This window comes from Megalopta genalis, chromosome 4, assembly GCF_051020955.1.
Source record: "Megalopta genalis isolate 19385.01 chromosome 4, iyMegGena1_principal, whole genome shotgun sequence".
NCBI classification, from domain to species: Eukaryota; Metazoa; Arthropoda; class Insecta; order Hymenoptera; family Halictidae; genus Megalopta; species Megalopta genalis.
Genome location: NC_135016.1, coordinates 20,973,749 through 20,997,402, shown reverse-complemented (window position 1 = coordinate 20,997,402; position 23,654 = coordinate 20,973,749). Strand labels below are relative to the sequence as shown.

Genomic DNA, 23,654 nt, shown 5'->3' with positions numbered 1-23,654 from the left:
CTTAACTCTCGAGATGATTTAACCCTTTGCGGTTCAACGTGCGTCCTGTATTTTATTGGAAAGCTTGTTACTTCGTGCAACTGTATTTCCATTCTTTGGCGATCTGTGTAGAACACTCGATCATCCTTCAAAATTATTGTCATTGTAACGAATTTACAGGAATCAGGCTTCGTTACGATTACAAAATGTAAATGGAGAATCTAAATCGGCGAATTTGTTTGTTAACACCAAATCTATCGAGCCGATCGAAATTGACCCGTCTCACATTATTTATTTAACAATTATTCAGATCATAAGGACTCTTTCATCGAAAATGATTGAATCGATGTCTCGAAGCAAACATATGTTTGAATAAAAACAGTGTTAAACCTTTTAGCTGCTAATACAATACTCTGAACAACTTCGTCGCGTTTCTGTCTCGATATCTCGAAAATGCGTGTTCCCAACGTGTATCATTCGCGAAAAAAACATGAGAACCAGTGTACAGGTGCAACTACCACTAATTGTCATAAATGAAAGACGATCGATCGATATCGTACATTAAGATGTTGAGATGTAAGGACGTGTTTCTCAAAAAGCGGTAATAAAGGTACGTACTAAGCTGGTAATAAAGGTCAGTTTGTGAAATTGATGTACCTACTCTTGAAAATTAATAGTTGGACTGGCAAAGAACCAACAACCACCGTGAATCAGTATGATATACCGAGCGTGTTGTATCTACGTCACGATCACAGGCATCCGAACAACGAATGCCGTATCACGACGTGGCTTTTATCGGTTCCGCGCAGTGTTTGCAAAGAGCTTGCGCAGTTGACTTTAGGGGGTTGGCTCTCGGTTCCCACCCCTCGCAGTCTGCCGCGCGCGTCGAATCGACTGCGAAAATATTTTTAACAGTCAACACATTCTGCATTCAATTTTAGTCCATCGAATATCCTCTCCGCTACGTTCGGCTTCGATTCGTTTCGATCGTTATTACGCTCTCATCAAAGATTCGCTGCGCCATTTTTATACTATATATATACTATATTAATACTATATTATTTTTAATACTATATATTTCTAAATACATCTTTAATACATTAATAATCTATCATGCTGATCAAAATGATCGGATTTCGCATTTTTTATATTCAAATTGTTGAGATCGTGAAAACTCTTATCTTACGAAACGATCGAATGAATTCCTTTATTCGGACGTACATTGCGATAAAAATGGCAGGAAATATGACACATTTTCGGAGCTTTGTAAGATTACTGTTAATTACTGAGAATATGCTCTTAATCAATAAACAGGATCTAATAATTTTCTGAGAATTTTATTTCGCGCTTCAGAATTGTTTTTGTGATAATCCTGCGCCGCGAACTTACACGAAGTCGCACGAAATCGATCGCGATTCGTTACAATTTATTACGGCGGATTTTTATGAAAAATAAAAATTGTCTGCATCAATTGCAAGACACAGAAGCTGCATAGATATTTATTTCACTCCTCGATCACTGTAACAAGTTGAGAATAGCGTGTTTCTAAATTGTTTATACGTTTCTACAGCTTCGTATTAGATCTATTCATTTTGGCCATAGTTGCATAAAATCCGCAGTTTGTTTATTACAATCTCATCGTGTTCCTTATTTTTCTAATCCGTCGGAGAGGGAAATCAAAATTTAGCTGAACCATATCAAGCTTTATCGACGATTCGATTGCAATAAATGCGAATTCTATGCATTTACGACAAACTGGTGCAATGCAAAACAGCGAGACGATCGAAAGAATTTGAAAGTATCGACGTACCACAAGTGTCTCATTGGAATCATTAAACAAAGAATGTCGCAGCTCCCGATTCTTGAAATCGATGGATTTATAGTTCGCATAAAAATCCGCGATCTGGTGACGAAACTATGCTCGACGTTCGTCGTGTCTCGAAGCGCGAGAAATTCTCACGAACGATTCTCCGCGACGGAATTAAAAACCATTGTGACAACTTATTAATACAAACAGCACGCGTTGCGCGCAATCCCCCGGAGTTGACGCGACGTTTATGGTCCCCGGAGGCTCCGAGGCGCTTATGCTAGTGTAATTAGATTTGGACGTGCGTGCGCTGCAGCCCGCCACCCTAATGTCATCTCTCGTATTTACTTGATCTCCGGCGACTCGTAGGGAACACCGTTGATCCTGTCCCGCAGCCACGGAGACCTTTTCATTCGTATCCGACGTATTTCGTCGCGTCGCATTCTCTTTACGACGCGCGGTCGGTTTTTTCTCTCGATATTCATGGTTATGAATTATTGAATGACTGCCTCGCGTTTGAACTACCGAGACGATCGAACTGTTGCGATTATTCGTTGCGGGGACTTCTTCTGCGAACCGAAGCCGCAAGAAAAGAATACATTACCAAGTATTCGACGTGGAGCCGCGGCTGAAACGATTTTAGAAATAACGAATTAACCCTTTAATCGCGAGCAGCGGAGTCGGACAGACTCTGCAGTAAATATTATTATTTAAAAATTGTTCTGCCATAATTTCTCGACGAATTTTCTTCGGCTTATAAACAAAAATGGACGATTTGGGACAATTATTCGAGCCTTGCGACTGTTATTATTTAAAAATTATTCTGCCGTAAGCTGATCCAGAAGTTGTTACAGTAATTTCTCGTCGAGTTTTCTTCGGCTTGTAAACAAATATGGACAATTTGGGACAATTATTCGAGCCTTGCGGCTATTATTATTTAAAAATTATTCTGCCATTAGCTGATCCAGAAGTTGTTACAGTGATTTCTCTCCGATTTTTCTTCGGCTTGTAAACAAAAATGGACAATTTGGGACAACTATTCGAGCCTCACGGCTCATTTTTGTAGTTGTCGATTGTCAATAGTTATAAAAACGAGGCTCGAATAATCGTATTTCCTCTTCTCAAATGGTCCATTTTCGCTTTAAAGCTGAAGGAAAATTAGAGAGAATTTACTGTACTTCTTCCTCTCCTGCCAACGTGTACAATACACATTATATTTAATTTCTATGTAAGAATTAATATCATATTCATTTCATAAACGATATATTTTAGCGAACAATTGTCGGAAACTCGTGTCCGCAGTTAAGATTTAAGCAGAACCTTCGAAATAAGTGCTGCACGAGATGATTGGATCATCGATGAGCCTACGAATTCTTTGTTTCATATGCCATTTGTTATAAACGAAAGAGTTTAGTGTGTAAATACAACGCGTTGGCTGCCAAACGAGCAACAACAAAAGTTTCTACGAAATGAAAACAGCTTAAAAACCGAAGCAGCATCTTAAATAAAAATTGATTACGGTGTTTTCACCATTCTCCACCTCGCAGAGCCTAAATAAAATGAGTACACTCGATCGCAGAAATCACAGAAATACATTTACACACAGAAATCAATTTTCAAATCGGAAAAAAGTGATTTCGGGATGAAAAGAAATTCTATTTTATGCCAGTCTTCCCGCGAATATCATTGTTAAGTATACAAAAATCTGGCATTGTCGCGGCTTCGTTGGCCGGAAGATCGAGAAACGGCTCGTTTCGCCGGATTATATCGAGGATAATTTGATTTCCCGAACGCAAGGACATCGCGTCGGCGTCGGCGACGGCGACGGCGGCGTTGCCGGTCGTCGGCTGCTCATTAAGAAGGAAAAATTGAAAGGCCTGTGCCGTCCGTAGGGCGGTAAATTGGGGCTCTGTCCTTCTTTTGTCTTGTCCTTTGGCTCTTTCTCCTCCGATGCGCCTCGTCCTTTTTCTGCCTCCCCCTTTTCGCCTACGAGTTGTTCACGACTCGTTCGAGAGCGCAAGTCCGCGAAGTCCTGGGATCGATTCCCAGCTCAGCAGGAGGCTCCTCCTCTTACCATGACGGCCATCTTGCAACCGGCACTGGTCTCACTATATCACATCACACTTCACTGTATCCAGGTTGCATACTTACAGTCAGCCATGCGACCGCACCCTGACTTTGTACCTCTCGGTGTTCCTCGGTTCTTACCCCGAGAACGCCGCCTTCCTTCCGGTCGCTCCGCGTCCTTCCACCATCCCCGAACGATTCGTTATCGCGCGTGTTCGTTAACTTCGCGTCTACGAATCGCTTCTGACCCGTAACGTGTCGGGCGATTTCACAATTTCCGTCGCGGGAAGAACTCTTTGAATCGTTGCGCCTCTTGAAGTTTAACGTTGAATTCGGGATTTTATATTTTCGTTAAATTTCATAAACGTCGCGTCAACTTCGGGGGATTGCGCGCAACGCGTGCTGTTTGTATTAATAAGTTGTCGCGATGGTTTTTTATTCCGTCGCGGAGAATCGTTCGCGAGAATTTCTCGCGCTTCGAGACACCACGAACGTCGAGCATAGTTTCGTCACCAGATCGCGGATTTTTATGCGAACTGTAAATCCATCGATTTCAAGAATTGGGAGCTGCGACATTCTTTGTTTAATGATTCCAATGAGACACTTGTGGTACGTCGATACTTTCAAATTCTTTCGATCGTCTCACTGTTTTGCATTGCACCAGTTTGTCGTAAATGCATAGAATTCGCGTTTATTGCAATCGAATCGTCGATAAAGCTTGATATGGTTCAGCTAAATTTTGATTTCCCTCTCCGACGGATTAGAAAAATAAGGAACACGATGAGATTGTAATAAACAGACTGCGGATTTTATGCAACTATGGCAAAAATGAATGAATCGAGTACGAAGCTGTAAAAACGTATAAACAATGTAGAAACACGCTATTCTCAACTTGTTACAGTGATCGAGGAGTGAAATAAATATCTATGCAGCTTCTGTATCTTGCAATTGATGCAGACAATTTTTATTTTTCATAAAAATCCGCCGTAATAAATTGTAACGAATCGCGATCGATTTCGTGTGACTTCGTGTAAGTTCGCGGCGCAGAATTATCACAAAAACAATTCTGAAGCGCGAAATAAAATTCTCAGAAAATTATTAGATCCTGTTTATTGATTAAGAGCATATTCTCAGTAATTAACACTAACCTTACGAAGTTCTGAAAATGTCATGCTTTGGGCCATTTTTATTGCAATGAATAAAGGAATTCATTTACGGTTCGAGATCTTTTTAGAAACTAAAATAACGCACACGTTTACGACAGTGTTGTCGACATGATTGCATCCAGATTCGCCGATTTATAGTTGCGTCCACGTTTCTTCGTGCGTTTCAACTAATTTAGCATAGGTAATTCGACGAAATACGAACTCAAGACGCGTTTGGAAAAAAGCGAATAGAACTTTGACATATTCGCGTAGAATATATATACCTATATACATGTACACGTACATATACATATGTCTTGGCGATAGAACGTGTGTCAAATTGCGGGACTTTTCATTATCTCAATCAACCATGAGGAAAGCTGAGTTCCAATAAGGAAACCCGGCGCATCGACTTTCTCGACTGAATAAAACTGCTCAAATTAGCTTCGCACGGATAAGTCGGCGGCGAAACTCGAAATACAAGATGCGTTTGAAAAAGGACGAACAGAACCTCGAAATGTTCGCATTAAAAGATCCTCTTGGCTACGGAGCGCGTGTTAAACTGCGAAACTCTTCGTGCTATATCTTCGACCACGAGGAAAGTTGAGCTCCAATAAGGAAATTCAGCATCGCTTTTCCCAGCCAATCAAAAATGTAGTTAGCCAAACAAGTTTGTCATTTTATGACTGTGTTTTATCGCGAATTTAATAATATTATTCCCGTCAGGTTTACGTCTGTACTTTATGATCTTATCGCATAGTCTGAAGCGTTATTACGCCAATAACCTGTATTCGAGTTAATTGAATCAGAGTTGGTTTTTAATTGACTGGAAAGTAACTCGATACTTAAATTATATTGCACGGAGTTGTAAGACTAGTCGTAAGAATATTAAATTTCCCTTCGATATAGCACGGTTATGGAACATTTTGTGCATCCGGCAGATAAATCGTTAGAATTAATTCTATAAAGAATAGGATGGGTCATCTGTTGGTTTCTTTTTAAAATTGTTATAAGAAGGAAAACCGTTTACCATTTGCCGAATAATTGTGACAAATAATTTCATTTATATGGCTGTCGCGACTGGCTTGCCAATAGCTCGCCTAATTTTTCGATACAAGGTTTTTGCTTTATTAAAAAGAGTAACTTAATTATGACAAATAATGACACAAATTATGACAAATAATATCATTTAAATAGCTGTCACGACTGGCTTGCCAATACCCTATACTGTCGCCTAATTTTTTAATACAAGGTTTTTGCTTTGTTAAAAAGAGTAACTTAATTATGACGCATAATTATGACAAATAATTTCATTTAATTGGCTGTCACGACTGGCTTGGCAGTAGCCTATCCTGTCTTCAATATATATTTATAAAATAAATATAAATATATATATATATATAAAATAAATTAATATAATAATAAAATATAAATATATATTTTCCAATATATATATATTTTTTCAATGTATTTTTGATTGTTCTCGGCTCTATTTCACAAACAGCTCCATGGATATTTCCTTTAATTAACTTGTTTAGGGTAACAACTGTTAGAATAACAACGGCTCTCAGCATTTCCCCATAAAGAGAGGTCCAACGAAATCTTGGAAAAACACTAAACCGTTCCTTAGTATATTAACTTGAAAAAGAAACCAAGCACATGGCCCATCCTATAGAACTGCAGAATTTTCTGAAACTCGAGAATCGCGTTTGCTAAACGTCGTTTGTTTTCGTTTCTGTTCCAGGTTCTCAAGTACTGCGACCACTTGCACGGAAAATGGTACTTCTCGGAGATCCGGGCGATCTTCTCCCGTCGGTATCTGCTTCAGAACGTGGCCATCGAGATCTTCCTGGCTAGCAGAAGTAAGTCGTGCTGCGACTCGTTTCGTTTGTTTTCAGAGGATCGCGAAGTGCAAAAGTCGGCGGCGGCGGCGGCGGCTCTCAAACCGACGCGCATTCCATTTCTTGCTCGATCGGCCGTGCCTTTCTGCATTATTTCACACGACGCGATCTAATCTGGCAAAATGGAAACGGAATCCGGAGCTCGCCGAGAGCCGCGCGCCCCCGTGCGCTTTTTACGCAATAAATATCTGCTCCGCATTACGCCGTCCCCTTTTTTCGCGGTCTATCGGCTGATCCTGGCTACACCTGCTGTCCCTCAATCTTTTCCTATCATTCTGCAGACTGAAGTTTGCTGATACGGGACGCCCGATTTGGAAAGCTTGTCGAAAATAGCGGCGAACATCCATTTTTAAGCGAACACCCGTCGTCTCGAGAAGTCAACGATTCGAGCTTATTTGTGGCAGCATCGTGTTTGTCATGGTTTATTGACTGGAAATTAGACTTCGGAGAGGTTTCGATGCAAGAATGATACTTCAGAAAATGATACAAGAAGCATAGAGAATAGATCAAGCATGATAAGAATAAAGATTTTTCGCACGGCTGTCCGATCTCTGGTCTTTTATTGAATCTGGTGAAGCATAGATACTGTTTCTTCACACTTTATTTTTCAGTGAGATATCGTAGCTTGTCATTCGAAAAATAAGACAGCTCTTCGAACGAAGACAACGAAGGAATGAATTTTCATTCACTTTTATCATTTAAGGTTGGAGAATAAAGCAAAAGAATGGTCCCTCGTTTAATCGGTTACCTGTGGCGTCTCCTTTTCAGATGATCAAATAAAGGACGCTGTTAAAATGTCGGATGAAAAAGACGATTTTATTTGATAAAATTCACAATTTTATCACTAACATGTACTTATTCACTTAACATTAACATATACTGCATACGTAATAAACGGAAAACGCAGGAAAACTCAAATACTTATAAAAGTTAGAGATTCAAAAATTCGAACTACAATATAATTATTCGTATAATTATTCATATTTTTTGTTTGTTTAACTCTGAGCCGGTCTCAAAGTATTCTAAGCATCTTGTAATTTCAGAGTATGTTTTTCTTTTCACTAAAATTACAATTTAAATAGCCAATGGTTGCTACTTTTTACGCGCGACGAGTATACTCGTCGCGACACAAACTACTCCCGCTTCTCCATGACGAGTATACTCGTCGCGACACAAACTACTCCCGCTTCTCCATGACGAGTATACTCGTCGCGACACAAACTACTGCCGCTTCTCCATGACGAGTATACTCGTCGAACACGGCTAACTGGTCAAACAAGTAAAACGCGGATGTACTTCTGAATTTCACGAACGATTTTTGCCCGCGACTTCAAAGACGACGAGCGAAGCAACGATGCCAGAAGACGTTTTACATGGTCAACGAAGCCAGGCGATTACAGTTTTCGCTGTCTAATTGCTGGCCGGGTAACACAAGCACGTAGAACTCCCTCGCAGGGGATAATATCTTTTAGATTAGCATCGCGACGCCACCGATACAAGACGCCCGGTTGCTTCTTACTCGCTCGTTAAACTCTTCCAGCGCGGCCGATCGCCGCCGCGACAGACATAAAGCGTTCTGTCGTTCGTTACGGGGCGACGTTATGAAAGGAGGAAACGGACGGTTCTCGTTATCTCGATTTCATTGTGAGGTGTTAAAACATTCCTCGTGGCCGGTTCGGGGGCCTCGCAGCGGCGATTCGCTTGAAATATAGTTGTTCCTGCGAAGAGGATCGTCGCCGGCCGCGTACATACTTGGACAAACGTGGGAGAATCACTTATACCTGGGCCCCGGCGGGCCCCGCAATCCCGCTGATTATTTCTCCACGGGCGCAGATAAATTTCCGGCCTGGTCGTCCCTCGATTCTAATCTGATCCCGACATTCGATGCGTCGTGAAACGCTTGCCGCTCCGCGCCAGCGGAATGTCATCTCTGCGCGAGAACGGCGGAGGGGGAGGGCGAGGGGTGGCTGGTCGTTCATTAAAAAATTACTGGAAACGCGCGCGCGTTCGTTAACGGGACCGGTAAAATGCCACGGACCGGGCCGCGATAAATCCTGCGAACAATAAAAGACAGGAAAAAATTACGAGCCGGTCCGCTTTATGCCTCGAAACGCGACGGAACTTTCACGGGACTTATGCGGGACGCGAAGAAAATCCTTTCGGTTTATTCGGTGACTACTTGGAATCGTGGCCATCTTCCTTTTTCGAGGATCTTCTGGAGACGCTGATCTAAGCAATCGTCCGACGGTGATTATCCCAGTAGCACAGAGATTAACGCTTCGACTGACATGTTGTACATACGTCGGTGACGGAATTACGTGCTCAGATTTGAAAATTAATTTGTGCGCTGGTGCATCGCAATCTTTCTAATTTTATTAGGATCCGCGAAACGCGACAATAAAATGATAATGAGAAAGTCTATTACTGTCGTACAACTCTTCTTTGCAATTTTAATTCAACTCTTCGGATGACAGAATTGTTTGAAATTTAATTTGTACAAGTTACTTTTCACCCTGATCCATTATAATCTCTTAATTTGATTAAGATTCGCAACAGGTAAAAAATTTCAAAAAGTTAATCGATGTCATAGAACTTTGCTTTTCAATTTTAATTCGATCAAACAAAGTACTTTAATCTTATGAAATTGTCGAGGCGATCGGTGTTAAAGAAGACACGTTGAAGAAGAATTTTTAGTAATACGAATTTGCAAGTAAACCAGAGTATTCGCATCGCTGATTTTAATTTAACGCGTCGGATGACACAATTGTTTGAAATTTAATTTGTACAAGTTACTTTTCACCCTGATCCATTATATAATCTCTTAATTTTCTTAAGACTCGCAAGAGGTAAAAAATTTCAAAAAATTAATCGATGCCATAGAACTTTGCTTTTCAATTTTAATTCGACCAAACGAACTACTTTAATTTTATGAAATTGTCGAGGCGATTGGTTATTAAAGAAGACACGTTGAAGAAGAATTTTTAGTAATACGAATTTGCAAGTAAACCAGAGTATTCGCATCACTGATTTTAATTTAACGCGTCGGATGACACAATTGTTTGAAATTTAATTTGTACAAGTTACTTTTCACCCTGATCCATTATAATCTCTTAATTTTATTAAGATTCGCAACAGGTAAAAAATTTCAAAAAGTTAATCGATGCCATAGAACTTTGCTTTTCAATTTTAATTCGACCAAACGAACTACTTTAATTTTATGAAATTGTCGAGGCGATTGGTTATTAAAGAAGACACGTTGAAGAAGAATTTTTAATAACACGAATTTGCAAGTAAACCTAATCGCTGCCTTTTTCTCGCGATTCGAAGATTTCATTGTGCCGTCTCGGATTTCACTGCATGAAAAATGGCCCCCCGTTCCCCCGCGACAATGATCGTTACCGCGTTTTTTCTGTAAATACGGCGTGACGTGCAGGATTTTAATCGCGGTCCAAACACGGCCGGTTAAGTTATTTAGTTTATGCACGCACACGGCTCGTGTTACACGCCGCAAGAATGCGGTGTCTTCGTCGTTGGGAAACCCGCCGTAATTCGGATCAAATGGTGGCTCGTTGCTTCTCGCGAGTTTGATTCCGTATCTTTACGAGCCCCGGCGTTTATGCCGCGGCTATTATACTTTGTAATAGGAAATTAAGCAGCTATCATTTTTACTTTCAGATTGTGTTTTATGTTAATTGGGCAGGTCTTCCTGCAATTATGATGCGCGCGCGGCCTTGTACGATACAAGGATACCAATGTATTAACGGGCATTCATATTTATTGCAACATTTTTATTTTATCATCGTCACGGTTTAGCCTTGACAATCGTTCTTCTATCCTGATTTTTTGAGATTTCTCAGTCATCTATCACATACATATACGTATAACGGCGTTTCATAGCGACCGGCAATAGAGAATTTTTGCTAATAACCGCGCTTTTTTTCGTATCAGCTGAGAACAGATATCAAAGGAGGCCGTTCTTTTTTTCAAAAAGAGACTCGTCAAAAATGTTTACGCGCGTCAGCGGTGTTAGAAGGGTTAATAGATATGAAAAGGGGGCCAGTTTTTTAAAGAGTCGTCAAAAATGTTTACGCGCGTTCGCCGGGAACGCGAAAGGCAAAGAGGATGGCGAGCTTTCTTTGATTCCGCTACCTCTCTGTGATCCCGGCTTTTACTTTCCTTCTTTCTTGATTAAGACCGACTCGTATATTCCGCCGCTGTATTCGGCGTTACATAAATTACACGCACGTATTTATGGTAACTGTCGCTTCGCACGCTACCCTTTGAACTCGCGAGGGAGCTGCAGCCGATCCGGCCGATGGCTATTAAAGTCCGTGAAATTAAGTCCATCGTGTAACCCTTCTTTTCATATTTCCGAATTTAACTTCTCGGTCTAGCCGCGTGTCCGCGCACCAGTCATTTTCGATTCATCATTCTCTCCAATTAGATTAAAGACAGTCGTTCTTTCACGTGCAAATGAGTCACGACGCTTCGACGATTTAGATTAGTAATTCGTCGACTGTCGCTCGCTTGAATTGTTACTGGAAATACTAATACTGAAGGAATTATTTTTTTTTTCGTCGTGGCAAGGTATTTTTATGCATACTGTACCGATTCCTTGAAATGCTTTTAAGTGCTTCATTCAAATTGGTTACTGTGTATGTGGAAATAATAGTTATATTAATAATAAATAAATAATAATAATAGTTATATTAATAATATATTAATAATAGTTATATTAATAATAAATAATAATAGTTATATTAATTAATATTTCAACTTTTTTAGTACCTTGTTTTATGTTATCGTGCTTCCTCGTCGCAGTTGAAACATGATCTACTAAGTATAGATGTTTTTTACTCTTTCATCTATTATATCAGAATAAAATTCTATTCTTTCTACCTGGTATCGATATTTCAACATTAGAATAAAGCTTGATAGTCAATACAAAGCCGGACACTATTATGTGTTAATGTTTTAGTCGGGTGTTTTAACCCTTTGCACTCGAAGCTATTTTAATAGTAAACCTAAAATAATTCTTCTGACTTGCAGTATTTCCATTTTATATAACAAAATGCATTTTATGCATATGAAATTAAGTCTTCTGATATAAAAATGATCTTGGAACGTGATACAACAATGTTAGTGGTGCCTCAGAGTCACCACTCGAGTGCAAAGGGTTAATATTGGAATGGCGGACCCCTTACTGACAAAAATACGACAGAATATGCTTAGGATATACTTTTATTATATATATTATTTTATTATATATTATATATATTATATTATATTTAATATATATAATAATTTATGTATATATAAATTAAATATATATTTATAATTTGAATCTTTAACTTTTATAAGTATTTGACTTTCCCTGCGTTTTTAGTCTATTATGTAGCATATGTTAACGTTAAGTGAATAAGTAAATATCGGCAATAAAATTGTTAATTTTATCAAATAAAACCGCCGTCATCGCTTGATTCTCGCGACACATATAGGCGCGCGTTCTGAAAAGGAGGCACCACAGCTGACTGGTTAATTAGTGTATTTGTTCACCCAGAGACAGCTACGATGTTGTCGAATGATGCGTTATTATTAATTACACTATATCTATACAAACCAGATGTCAGATGCAATGACGGTACTGCTTCGTCGGTATAGATTTACGGTTACTTTCAACATCATGCTCGAGAACGTTCTGTGAAACTGTCGAAGCAATTTTCACGGGTCCGAAAGTTTGTCCGTGAGCCAAGTGTCAAGAGTGGCAAAGCGGCCGATGACCCCGTGGCGTGGTATACAGATTACGTGTTAAAAGAATCCCGCGCGCGAAACAGGGCCCGACGCGTCGGGGCCGGCGATGCGAGTAAGAAGTTCGTCCTTGCCTGCCATCCCTCCGAATGATTGACACACGACGATCCGTCGACGAAATTGGGCCCGCTTATAATCCGCGGTTTAACGCCTTTTTGTCCGCAGCCTCGATCCTGTTCGCGTTCCCGGACCAGGCGACGGTGAAAAAGGTGATCAAGGCGCTACCGCGAGTCGGCGTGGGCATCAAATACGGGATTCCGCAGACTAGGTAAGAACCGCCGTGGGCCCGGCATATAGGGCCGGAACCCCTTTTCGCCAACATCTGGATCTAGGGATCTCGGGCCTGGAACACGCTCCCCGCATTCCGCTCTTTCTTTGTCCCCGGCCGCGGGATTCCGATCGCGATCAGGATCGGATCTAGGACTTTCTTGTTCTTGGCGGCGCGTATGCGACCAGATCGAACGATAAAGGACGCGGATGGTTATCGAGAAGCTTCCCGGACAGATGGCATAACACGCCTGGAATGCGTCGCGACGACGGATCCGTCGACGTTATTGACTAATAGCGGTTTTTAGTTGCGTGCTGCTCGCGTCCTCGCTGCGATTGAGAAATTTGTTGCCAAGGATATTCGACGACTCTTCTGTCTTTTCGTCCATCGGTTATCGCGCTGTGAACGATGCTTCATCGTTGATCACATTCACGAGTCGTCGTTTATTGTCCATTTTCACCAATCGACGCTCAGATTGTGCACAAAGATGGACAATTTGGGAGGAGGAGATACGATTATTCGAGGCTTTCGGCTCAGTTTTGGTTAATTTTACACCCAAATGGCTTTCGACGACACGTGTCGCTTGATTGAACAGCACTTTCATTGCAAAAGCGTGAACTAGAATTGGCCACAAAGTAATCCGATTAACGACCAACGATTCTAACTCATTAGTTATAACAACAATTTATAATAATTAGTCATAACTAATTTGTAATAATTGAACACAAAGTAATTGAGCAAAAAGTAGCTACTTTTAATTAGTAATAATAACAAACGAGTTGCAATCGTTGATCATTAATCAGATTTTTCTCCGATTACCACAAATTGTCTATAACAAGTAACGAATTATAATTGTAATCGGTAATCAAATTACATTTTGCCCAACGCTGGCACAAACTATAAAACGAATTTTCAGACTAGATTATTTCGAAAACGGAGCCGAAAATAATACAATCTTCTTCCTTACATTTTTCTCATTTTTCGCGTAAGGAATCACCTTCACTGCTCTCTTCAACGCGTTATTCGGACGCACCCTGTATAGATGCCGACGCGAAACGAACAACCTAAGAGACTCTAGGCGCATAGACCGAGCAGAGAATCGACAATATTTCGAAGCGGAGGAGCAAATAGTCCGCGCGGCGGGACTAATTCGCGGAAGAGATTAGGATCGCGAGACGGAGGAGATATCGACGTGCCCGTTGAAAGGATCGTGTTGCTCTCCGCGTGTTCGCATCGCGAGCGTGTTCCAGAGAGGAGAGGAATCCTTTCTCGATACCAATACTCCCAGCCAGCCGGACGAGGACAGGCGGCGAGAACACAGGTTCGCGTATCCAGGCTTCGATCCATCCATTAAAGCGCTCCTATATACGAGAGAGAGCCGGCGAGAAGGATACGCCGGCCATAAATATACGGAGGCCGACTCCGACGTCTGATCCGAGGGAGATTCCTGGCCAGCAAAAATAATCCTCCGGCGTAGAGAAAACGTGCATCCGCGTCGTGACGCCCTGTACCACGCTCTCCGGCCGCGGGAAAAATATATGCGACTCCTTCGCCGACCATATTGGAAAACCCGTGGGACCGATATGGTGGTCGGTCGAGGCCGGCGCTCGAGACCACGCTCGAAATTCGCGCCGTATTTGAGACCGGGCATGATTTATATCGTGGACGATGCCCGAGGCGAGATAATTCAGCCTTCGAGCGAGCGGAAAGCGAATTTTTATTCTTTGCAAAACTTGGGACGTCTCGCTTGCGCTTATTTCAAAGGCTAGAGTCTGTATTTTCGAACTACAGGGTGTCCCAAAAATGTCTCGCAATTCGTAACTAGCGGGTTCCTCGGATCATACGAAGCAGTTTCTTCCTTTACGAAAATTTTCTCCGAGGCACCGTTAACGAGTTATTAACGAGAAACAGTGACCAATGAGAGGCGAGCTCAGCTGGCGCTAGGCGGCCGAGCCAACGGCGCCAGCGGTCGAGCGGTCGAATCCCAGTTCCGCTGACTGGCTCGGTCATCTCGCGCCAGCCGAGCTCGCCTCTCATTGGTCACTGTTTTTCGTTAATAACTCGTTAATGGTGCCTCGGAGAAAATTTTTGCAAAGGAAAAAGTTGCTTCAAATGACCCGAGGAGTCCGCCACTTTCGGATTGCGAGATATTTTTGGGACACCCTGTATAGTGAATTCTTCCTAATTTTTCTTCAGCTTGTGAGCAAAAATGGACAATTTGGGAAGAGGAGATACGATTCGACTGGAGTCTTGTGCCTCGTTTTTATAATTATTGACGATCGGCAACTGTAGAAATGAGCTGCGAGGCTCGAATAATCGCATCTCCTCTTTCGAAATTCAACATTTTACGAGCTGAAGGATTACGATTACTCGAGCCTTGCACCTCGTTTCTTTTATTGACGATTGGCAACTGCCGAAAAATGAGCTGCGAGGCTCCAATATATACAGTAACATCTCTCTAATTAACGATTATTTGAGCCTTGTTTTTATAATTGTGTATAAAATTGTATATAAAAAGGAGCCGCGAGGCTCGAACGATCGCATCTCCTCCTCCCAAATCGTCCATTTTTAATTACAGGCTGAGAGCCAATTAGATAGAATTTACTACATTAAACGTAGAAATTAATTCAGAACCTTTTTGTAACAAATTTCGTATTTATTTATAAAATAAGCTTACATCTATTGTTCTTGGAAATAGTTTCCATTGTTTTCGACGACTTTGGCCCCTCTTTCAGGCAACTGCCGAATTCGTTGACGAAAAAGAAATGGTGATTTTGATGCAACGAAGTCGTCAATACGATTTGAAAGATTGAATTGTACAGATTGAAATGATTTTTCTAGATTTTTACAAGTGTCAAACGTCCGTGTTACTATTAATAAACAAAATCGTAGATCTACTTTCGAGAAGTTATCGCAACGGACAGATCTCCTTTTATAATTTCGCACTGAGATCAATAATATGGAAAAAATTGTTCCGCCTCTGCAAAATTATTCGAACACGTAAAAACGAAGAGAAGCTTGCAGTTTCTTCCTCGCGGCTTTATTTGTCAAGATAATCGACCGAAGCAAAATATTTTCGAGACGAGAACTTATCCGTCTCGTTTTTCCGCGGCTCTGCAACGCTTCGACCTTTTAACGTAAAAAGAACGTTCCGCCGCTGCATCTTGTCACGATAATGACCGAATCTCTTTCCGTTCCGCGGCGATCGTACACGCGATCGCTTTCACGCGTCGCAACGCTACACGATCGCCGTTACATTCTTTTCCAACCAAAGTGATAAAAAGTTTTTCATAGTTTCGCAAGATTTGTGCTCGGCTCGTGCACCCGTGGAATTTATACATCCGGTTGTCGTCGCATGCTTCCCTCCTTTAATATCATCCAGCGTGTACGCCCATTAAAGTCTCCCGTATAAATTCTAAATCAGTGATCTCGGCCGTTCATAAAACCGTCCGGCCAGTTTTACGGCGTGAAATAAAGCACCGTGCCGCGTCTTGACGTAATGGATCTCGCGAATCGAGAACGACTGTCATCGTAATTGCGTAGAAGACCGGTGATTGACTATCCGCGGACGCTCGTACCATCGGGCAATTATTTCTCGCGCTTTAAAAAGAAACGGATCGCTTCCTAGGATGATTATTATCCCGGCCGGGAGACGAGCCGGCCCCCCCCCCCCCATTAATTTTTGACAATGTCTTCATTAATCACGGCGTATATTTAAATGCGACACTGTCCTTGCAGGAAAGCTTCGATGATGTCACCGCGCCAGCTAATGAGAAGCTCGAATATGACGCAGAAATGGCAGCGGAGGGAGATATCGAACTTCGAATACCTGATGTTCCTCAACACGATCGCTGGTAAGATCATCGAGCTCGTTCACTTAGTTCTTTTAGCTTTTCAATTTGCTTAAGCACGTCGACTGCCGACGATAACACAAAGTGGCGCCTTAAGAAGGATTATATTAGTACTATTCTCATATTTTATATATTTGATTTCATTAGGATTATATTATTACTATTATTATTTGATTTCATTAGGATTATATTATTACTATTCTCATATTTTATTTATATTTTATTATATTATATTATTACTATTATTATTTGATTTCATTAGGATTATATTATTACTATTCTCATAGTTTATTTATATTTTATTATATTATATTAAATATATTGATTAAATTAGGATTATATTATTACTATTCTCATATTTTATTTATATTTTATCATATTATACTATTACTATTATTATTTGATTTCATTAGGATTATATTATTACTCTATTCTCGTATTTTATTTATATTTTATCATATTATACTATTACTATTATTATTTGATTTCATTAGGATTATATTATTACTCTATTCTCGTATTTTATTTATATTTTATTATATTATATTATTACTACTATTATTTGATGTCATTATTACTTTTTACTTAATATTTTTTTCTACTTTTATTTCGGTTTAATAAAAATAACTTAGAGTACACGGTTATCGATCGAATCATCGCGCACGAATAGTGCACATGCATGACAAAATGCTTCATTCATAATTATCATCAATTATCTACCATCGAGATCTACAAAACGCATTTCTAATTTAATATTTCGTTATTTAACTCCGATAATCAAAATTTAAAAAGCGTATTTCAGTTATCGCTTAGCATACTAGTCTTTCTATCATCTGAAAACGATTCGAGTCGGTTCGCTTCACCGCGAAAACAATGCCATTGTTTTTCGAAAGTTGTGCGAATACTTCGGTCGGTCGACGCGCCTAATAATTACAGCGTGTCCCGCGCACCCACGATCTCCGTTATTTGTCGAAACGGCTGATCAGCGCCGATATCCGGCGAAAAGGAGGCAAGGGAGAGCCGGGAGTCTCGAGTTTCGTGATTTAGCCTCGCGACGCGCCTCACAAAAGGATCGGCCGATATTAAACCGAAGGAGAAACAAAGGCGCGGGGGGAGCGGAGAACAGTCGGTCCCTCGGGAGAGGATTACCGGGGCCCACCAGCCGGGGATTACTCGTATGGGGTGGCTAACGGAACACGGGGACTTGATTGAGAACATCCCTAATACGTCGCGACAGATTCCATCCGCCCGTGTGCAACCGTAGATCCTCTATCCTGCTCTATTTCTCTCGGTTGATCCCGCTGTCTTGCTCCGGGCCGCGCTAAAATCGAGCGACGATCGGGCCGGGCTGTCCGCAGACGTCGCATTTTCTTTCCGCAACCGGTAAGCCGATATGATTTTTTTTCTCGACGTCGGCCTACACCCTTCCCCTGCTTTTATTACTGTTATCCTATGTAACAGTTCGGAGAATTCGGCCGGAGGAGGATGTTGCGGTCGCGATGGAAAATAATGTCTAATCCGTTGTTTCTTTTTATAGTCGACCCCTGGCAAATGGCTTCGGTCGAACAAGTTAAGAATCCTTTTAAGGATCAAATAGACCAAGGGTGGCTAAAGCGTCGAGATTCCGTAACTATTCCTAGTCGCCCGCCTGTCTGATATTATCCACGATTATTTCAAATTTAATTTTTTTGGCATTAAATTACCGCCTTTTTTAATGATCACTTAACATGTAGGATATTGGTAGATCGCCGACTATAATGTAAAAAACAGTAGTGATCAAAAGTTTGTCCACCTCTGAAATAGACTGTGGACTCTTTTAATACATTATTATATAATAATAAAGAGAATTTAATGCGTTATCTTTCGCTGCATCAATTTCAAGAAATAGAAAGTACGAATAAAACATATTAAAGGATCGTTCAATATTATTATAAGATTATTATAATATAATATTATTATATAATATGTTGGGATAACAGTGAATTTTTTAAACGATTTTTCCGTGTGCAAATTGAGGATCGGCGTGTTTGTACTTGTGTGATTTAATGATTTAACAATTCCATTTAAATACATGGCAGAGCGATGAACTGATGATCAGACGCCATTGGTACGGCATTTTACAAAAATGAAGATCAATCAGTGATTTCCTCTATCAATTAGAATATTATTCCCTATAAAAAAAGCAAACATGCAATTTCACCTTGTCAATGTATACGTCCTGTTGCAATTTAAAAAGTTGTGTATGCCATAAATGCACAAAAATCCGCGAGATTATTATTTATTATTATTATTTATTATATATTATTATTATTATATATATTATTATTATTTATTATATATTATTATTATTTATTATATATTATTATTATTTATTATATATTATTATTATTATTTATTATATATTCAACGATTCTATCTCGCGATTTTTCGTTGCGATGCCGCATCCAACGAACATTTTCCTATCGAAGTGGCAGCAGTTCCACGGACGAGTCAGTTACATAATTAGCATGAAATCGATTCGACAGTATCATATTCCTTCGCAGCTGTGAAAATCATCGTAAACCAACAGCAGCAGTTAAAAAGAAAGAGACTCCGACCGACTCGTTCTCCGATCCGCGAATCGTTTTTAAAGCCGTCGATCGTTGACGACACGTTGTCGCGTACTCGTCTAGGATGCTAATGGGCGATCGTTCGCGAAGCGGACTCGTAAACAAGCCGATCGCGAATTATGTAAGTGAAGGATTTATGGCTGCCCACGCGCGGGCCGGCCCGCTTAATGACGAGGATCACCGCGGACGCGTAATTATTTGTACATCGACGAGGACGCAGCGAGATGCCAGAGGGTGGTCGTGTATTTACGAGCGTTATATATTAATTGCGCAAATAAATAGTGGTGCCGATGGGGTGGGCAGGGCGGCAGGGGGACGGGCGGGGGGCAGAGGGGTGCGCAATTGGGCAAGGCCCGGCGGGAGAACACGTTGCGAGAACGAACCGGTCCCGCTGCCAGGCTCCCGCATGCGATACAGGCCCCGTTGTTTATTTGCCCGGTCGCATCGGTTTATTAAAAATTAATGATAGTAGAGCCGATGTAAATACGATAGGCGGCTGCGTGTCCCGATCACGAGGCACGGGGATCGCGTGGGTGGAACCCTCTCGTTGCACGTACCGCCACCGCTCCATCTGTCCTCCTTCCGCCCGATCTGCTGCCCCATCCTCTTCGCCGACTTTCTCCCGCAGCTGATGGGTTTACGTTTAATTACATCTCTGCTGCTTCTTGCGGTATCCGCCTTTGCCGCGATGATTGCTTTACGAGATTGTTTCACGCCGTTTTCGCAGATAGAATCTCCGTACTTTTTCGGAGGCCGTTCAGAGCCGAAGCGATCGGGAAGATTGTGTGATACGCCGCGTCTCGTAACTGTATAAAACCACCCAAATATTTTCACTTTGTACACGCGATAACTGATGACGTGTAGCATGCGCGATATCGTGTTGAGAAACAATGGACTGACGAGATTGGGAAACGGAGAGACGGTGAAACACTGACTGATTTGAGGTGTGCAGAATCGAATATTTGAACAAATTATTGTTACAATAAGTAATAATATTCGTAATAATATAATTAATAATATAATAATATATATTATATTATTATAATAATAATTATATATATAATAAAATTATATTATATTATTATTATATATATTATTATTATAATTATAATATATATATATATATTATTATATATTATTATTTATATTATATATATAATAGAGTACTATAATATAATTAATACTCTATTAATATTGTTACAATATCGTTTCATTGTATTTTTCATTGAATTTTTCTGTAACGAAGTGTTCTATTCTGTCAGTTCCATATTTACGAACCAAGAATAAATTCCTTTTCTCTTTTTTTTCTTTTTTCCCTACCGAACAAAATTTATCCCTTTTCAGAAAAATATCGTTTTTTTTCGATGCACTCTCAAATACGGTATACTTCATTTTGATCATTCTATCAATCTACAGTGTATAAAAACCGAAAATTGCACGACCGTTTTATAGTTATACGGCGCAGCGTATTATCTGTTCACTGAAAAAAGCTACCGTGACTCGAACATGGTCCTCCATCGTACCTAATCAAAGACCCGACGCCAAAACCAGCTGTCCACGGATTTCAGTAAAATCGTACTCGAAGCTTCCCTCGTTCAATATCCGCGTAATCTACGGTCTCCCAGCTACGCGGCTTCGCGTCGCAACGCGCGCGTAAAATATCAAGATACAGACATTTATGGAGATCTCAGTTGTTTTAGTAGTCGATTCGCTTTTAAACAATGGCCCCGGCTTGTGAAGATGTAATTTCATCATTCTACCGTTGTATTATATTCGCGATCCGAGATAACGTTCCCAGACAGGTAATTGTCCTGGGCCTAACACCATCAGGAATGTCCGTATCGATAAATCTAGTCCCGACAACTTTGCACTTTCGATGCAGCGCCTTGCACTTTATCTCCTTCGACGGAGAGACCGCGGTGGAATGCGCGGAACGGCTCCTCGGCCGCAGAGATCATGTATCCTTTCTTGTTGTATCCTTCCGAGTACCAACGTTTCCATTCTCCAGTTCCCGCCAGACAATACGCACTCGTATCGTGTTCGTCGAGCTTTCCGTCGAGAACGCGCGATAACTTTTCCCCGAAAATTCTCGTTGTCTTCGCTTCAAATTAGAATTGACTCGATGCCACCGCTTAAACCCAATACACTTCAACTTCAATTTCAACTTCATCAGCGGGCTGTACCCTCTTATCGGCACAACAAATGATCGGCCGAAGCATTTTTTAAAAACCGCCGGGGTAATTACTTTAGCGCATTCTCGGCCTCTCTCGTCCGGACCGCTGAAATATTAATATCCAATTAAGAGCGGCCGTTTGCCCCGTACATATACGATCCCCCCGGGAATCCACCCACGCGTCGGATCCGACAACGGCCGAGACAAGACGACGAAACCCGGTGCAGTGCTTCGAAAGAAGTTTCGGCAGAACAATTGAATCTCCAGGCTCTGTGTGATTTCACTGTACGCGTTTTCATAGAATAGAATAGAAATCACATTACAGAGAAATCGCAATCAAATTACATAGAAATCACATTGATAAAATAGACAATTTGGAAAGAGGCAATACGATTATTCGAGCTTTGCGGCTCGTTTTTATAGACGTTGACAATCGATAATCATAAAAAACGAGCCACAAGGCTCGAGAAATCGTATCTCCTCTTCCAAAATTGTCTATTTCTTTTGGACACAATCTGAGCGTCAATTAGAGAGACATTACTATATCGCGGAATCAACACAAGCATCGGCCGGCTACCGAAACGTGAAACAGCTTGCGAACACAAAAAGAATTGGTTTTCGGCCGCGTAGCCATTTCGCAGGACTTCCTGCCAATTTTTCTCCGGGTTGTACGCGTCCTCCCCCTCCCTCCCAGCCTCTAAATCTCGGTAGAGTGGCGAGTTAAAAACGAGCCTCTCGTCGCGGCCGGCACTTATTATAACGTTGTTCCCGGCGGATCCGGCGGGAATGGTGCGGTAGGTAAAAAGTAAGGGCGAGCCAGAAGGGCGGGCGCGGGGGCGGAGTGAGCATGGGGAGCGCGTGTGTCGCGGGCATTCCGGTGTCGGGGAGCGTCCCGAGAGCGCTCACTCACCGCGACGCTACCATTAATAATCACTTTGATGCATAACGCGGCCTTACTATTATTTACGTCCGACCGTCGGTCGTGCAGCGTCAGGATTTACGACGCATTGTAGCAACGACGGGTCTTGTGCGGCGACCGCCTTACCGCACAGCGCACCGCAGACTCTCTCTCTCTCTCTCTCTCTCTTTCTTTCTCTCTCTTTCTTTCTTTCTTTCTTTCTTTCTTTCTTTCTCTGTTTCTCGCTTTTTCTCTCTTTTTCTCCCTTCCTCTCCCCACCTTTTTTTACTCTCGTCCACGACCGAATTGAGTATCCGGTGAGTTTCTCGGAGACAACCAGTCGGCGGCTTTGCCGGCGTGCAAATTGATGCCGGGAATACCGGATTCTTGGATACTCGGAATGCACCCTGTTTGCTATAATGTAGATTGCCAAGTATCGGCGTATTCGGCGAGGTTCCGTTCCACTGAATTCCTGCGGGATTCCGAAGTTTCCCGAATTTTTCAAGTCGCGGTAACGAGCGTTGCGCGCCAATCGACGGAGCTTCGATTTCGAACGTTTTTTGAGGCACTGCTTTGCGAGACAGTTGATGTAATGTCTCTCTAATTGACGCTCAGATCGTCGTTCACAAAAATGAACGATTTAGGATTATTCCATCTTTGCGGTTCATTTTTATAGTTGCGAATTGCCAACGACTATAAAAACGAGCTGCAAGGCTCGAATAATCGTATCTCCTCTTCCCAAATTGTTCATTTTTAGTGCGCAATCTGAGCGTCAATTAGGGAGAATTCACTGTATAATATTATTTACCGTAATGAATAATTCTGCGATTGCAAAGAAGAACGTCGCACATGTCGCGTGACTTTTTCTTTCGAGATGTAGTCGCTCAAAATTTGGTCACTGATGCTTCCGATCAGTATAGCGTTTCGCGTCGTCCGATTTGCGCGAGCTTATCGAATTTGTTTCCATGATTAATACATAATTTCCATGGTTAATACATTCCACGGCTCCATTAATGCATCGATTAAAACATTTCGAAATTGTCACACGTTTTTCCTGGGAGCCACAGAATTTGTCCAAGTATCGGTGGAACTGAATAAAAAAAATTTAAGAATTCAGCAGAAATTTAAGAACAGCACCAGCTTAAATG

The 23,654-nt window shown here is 41.3% G+C and overlaps 1 protein-coding gene across 19 annotated transcripts in view; it reads left to right on the top strand.

The window, feature by feature from the left end:
- The window catches only part of rg (A kinase anchor protein rugose), a 451,984-nt gene that overhangs the window by 407,484 nt on the left and 20,846 nt on the right, over nt 1-23,654 (top strand). For all 19 annotated transcript variants that reach the window (XM_033467861.2, XM_033467852.2, XM_033467860.2 and 16 more), the window contains 3 exons: nt 6,743-6,860; nt 12,873-12,975; nt 16,714-16,829. In XM_033467861.2, coding sequence (XP_033323752.2) covers nt 6,743-6,860; nt 12,873-12,975; nt 16,714-16,829 — 337 coding nt within the window. The remainder of the gene's footprint in view (nt 1-6,742; nt 6,861-12,872; nt 12,976-16,713; nt 16,830-23,654) is intronic.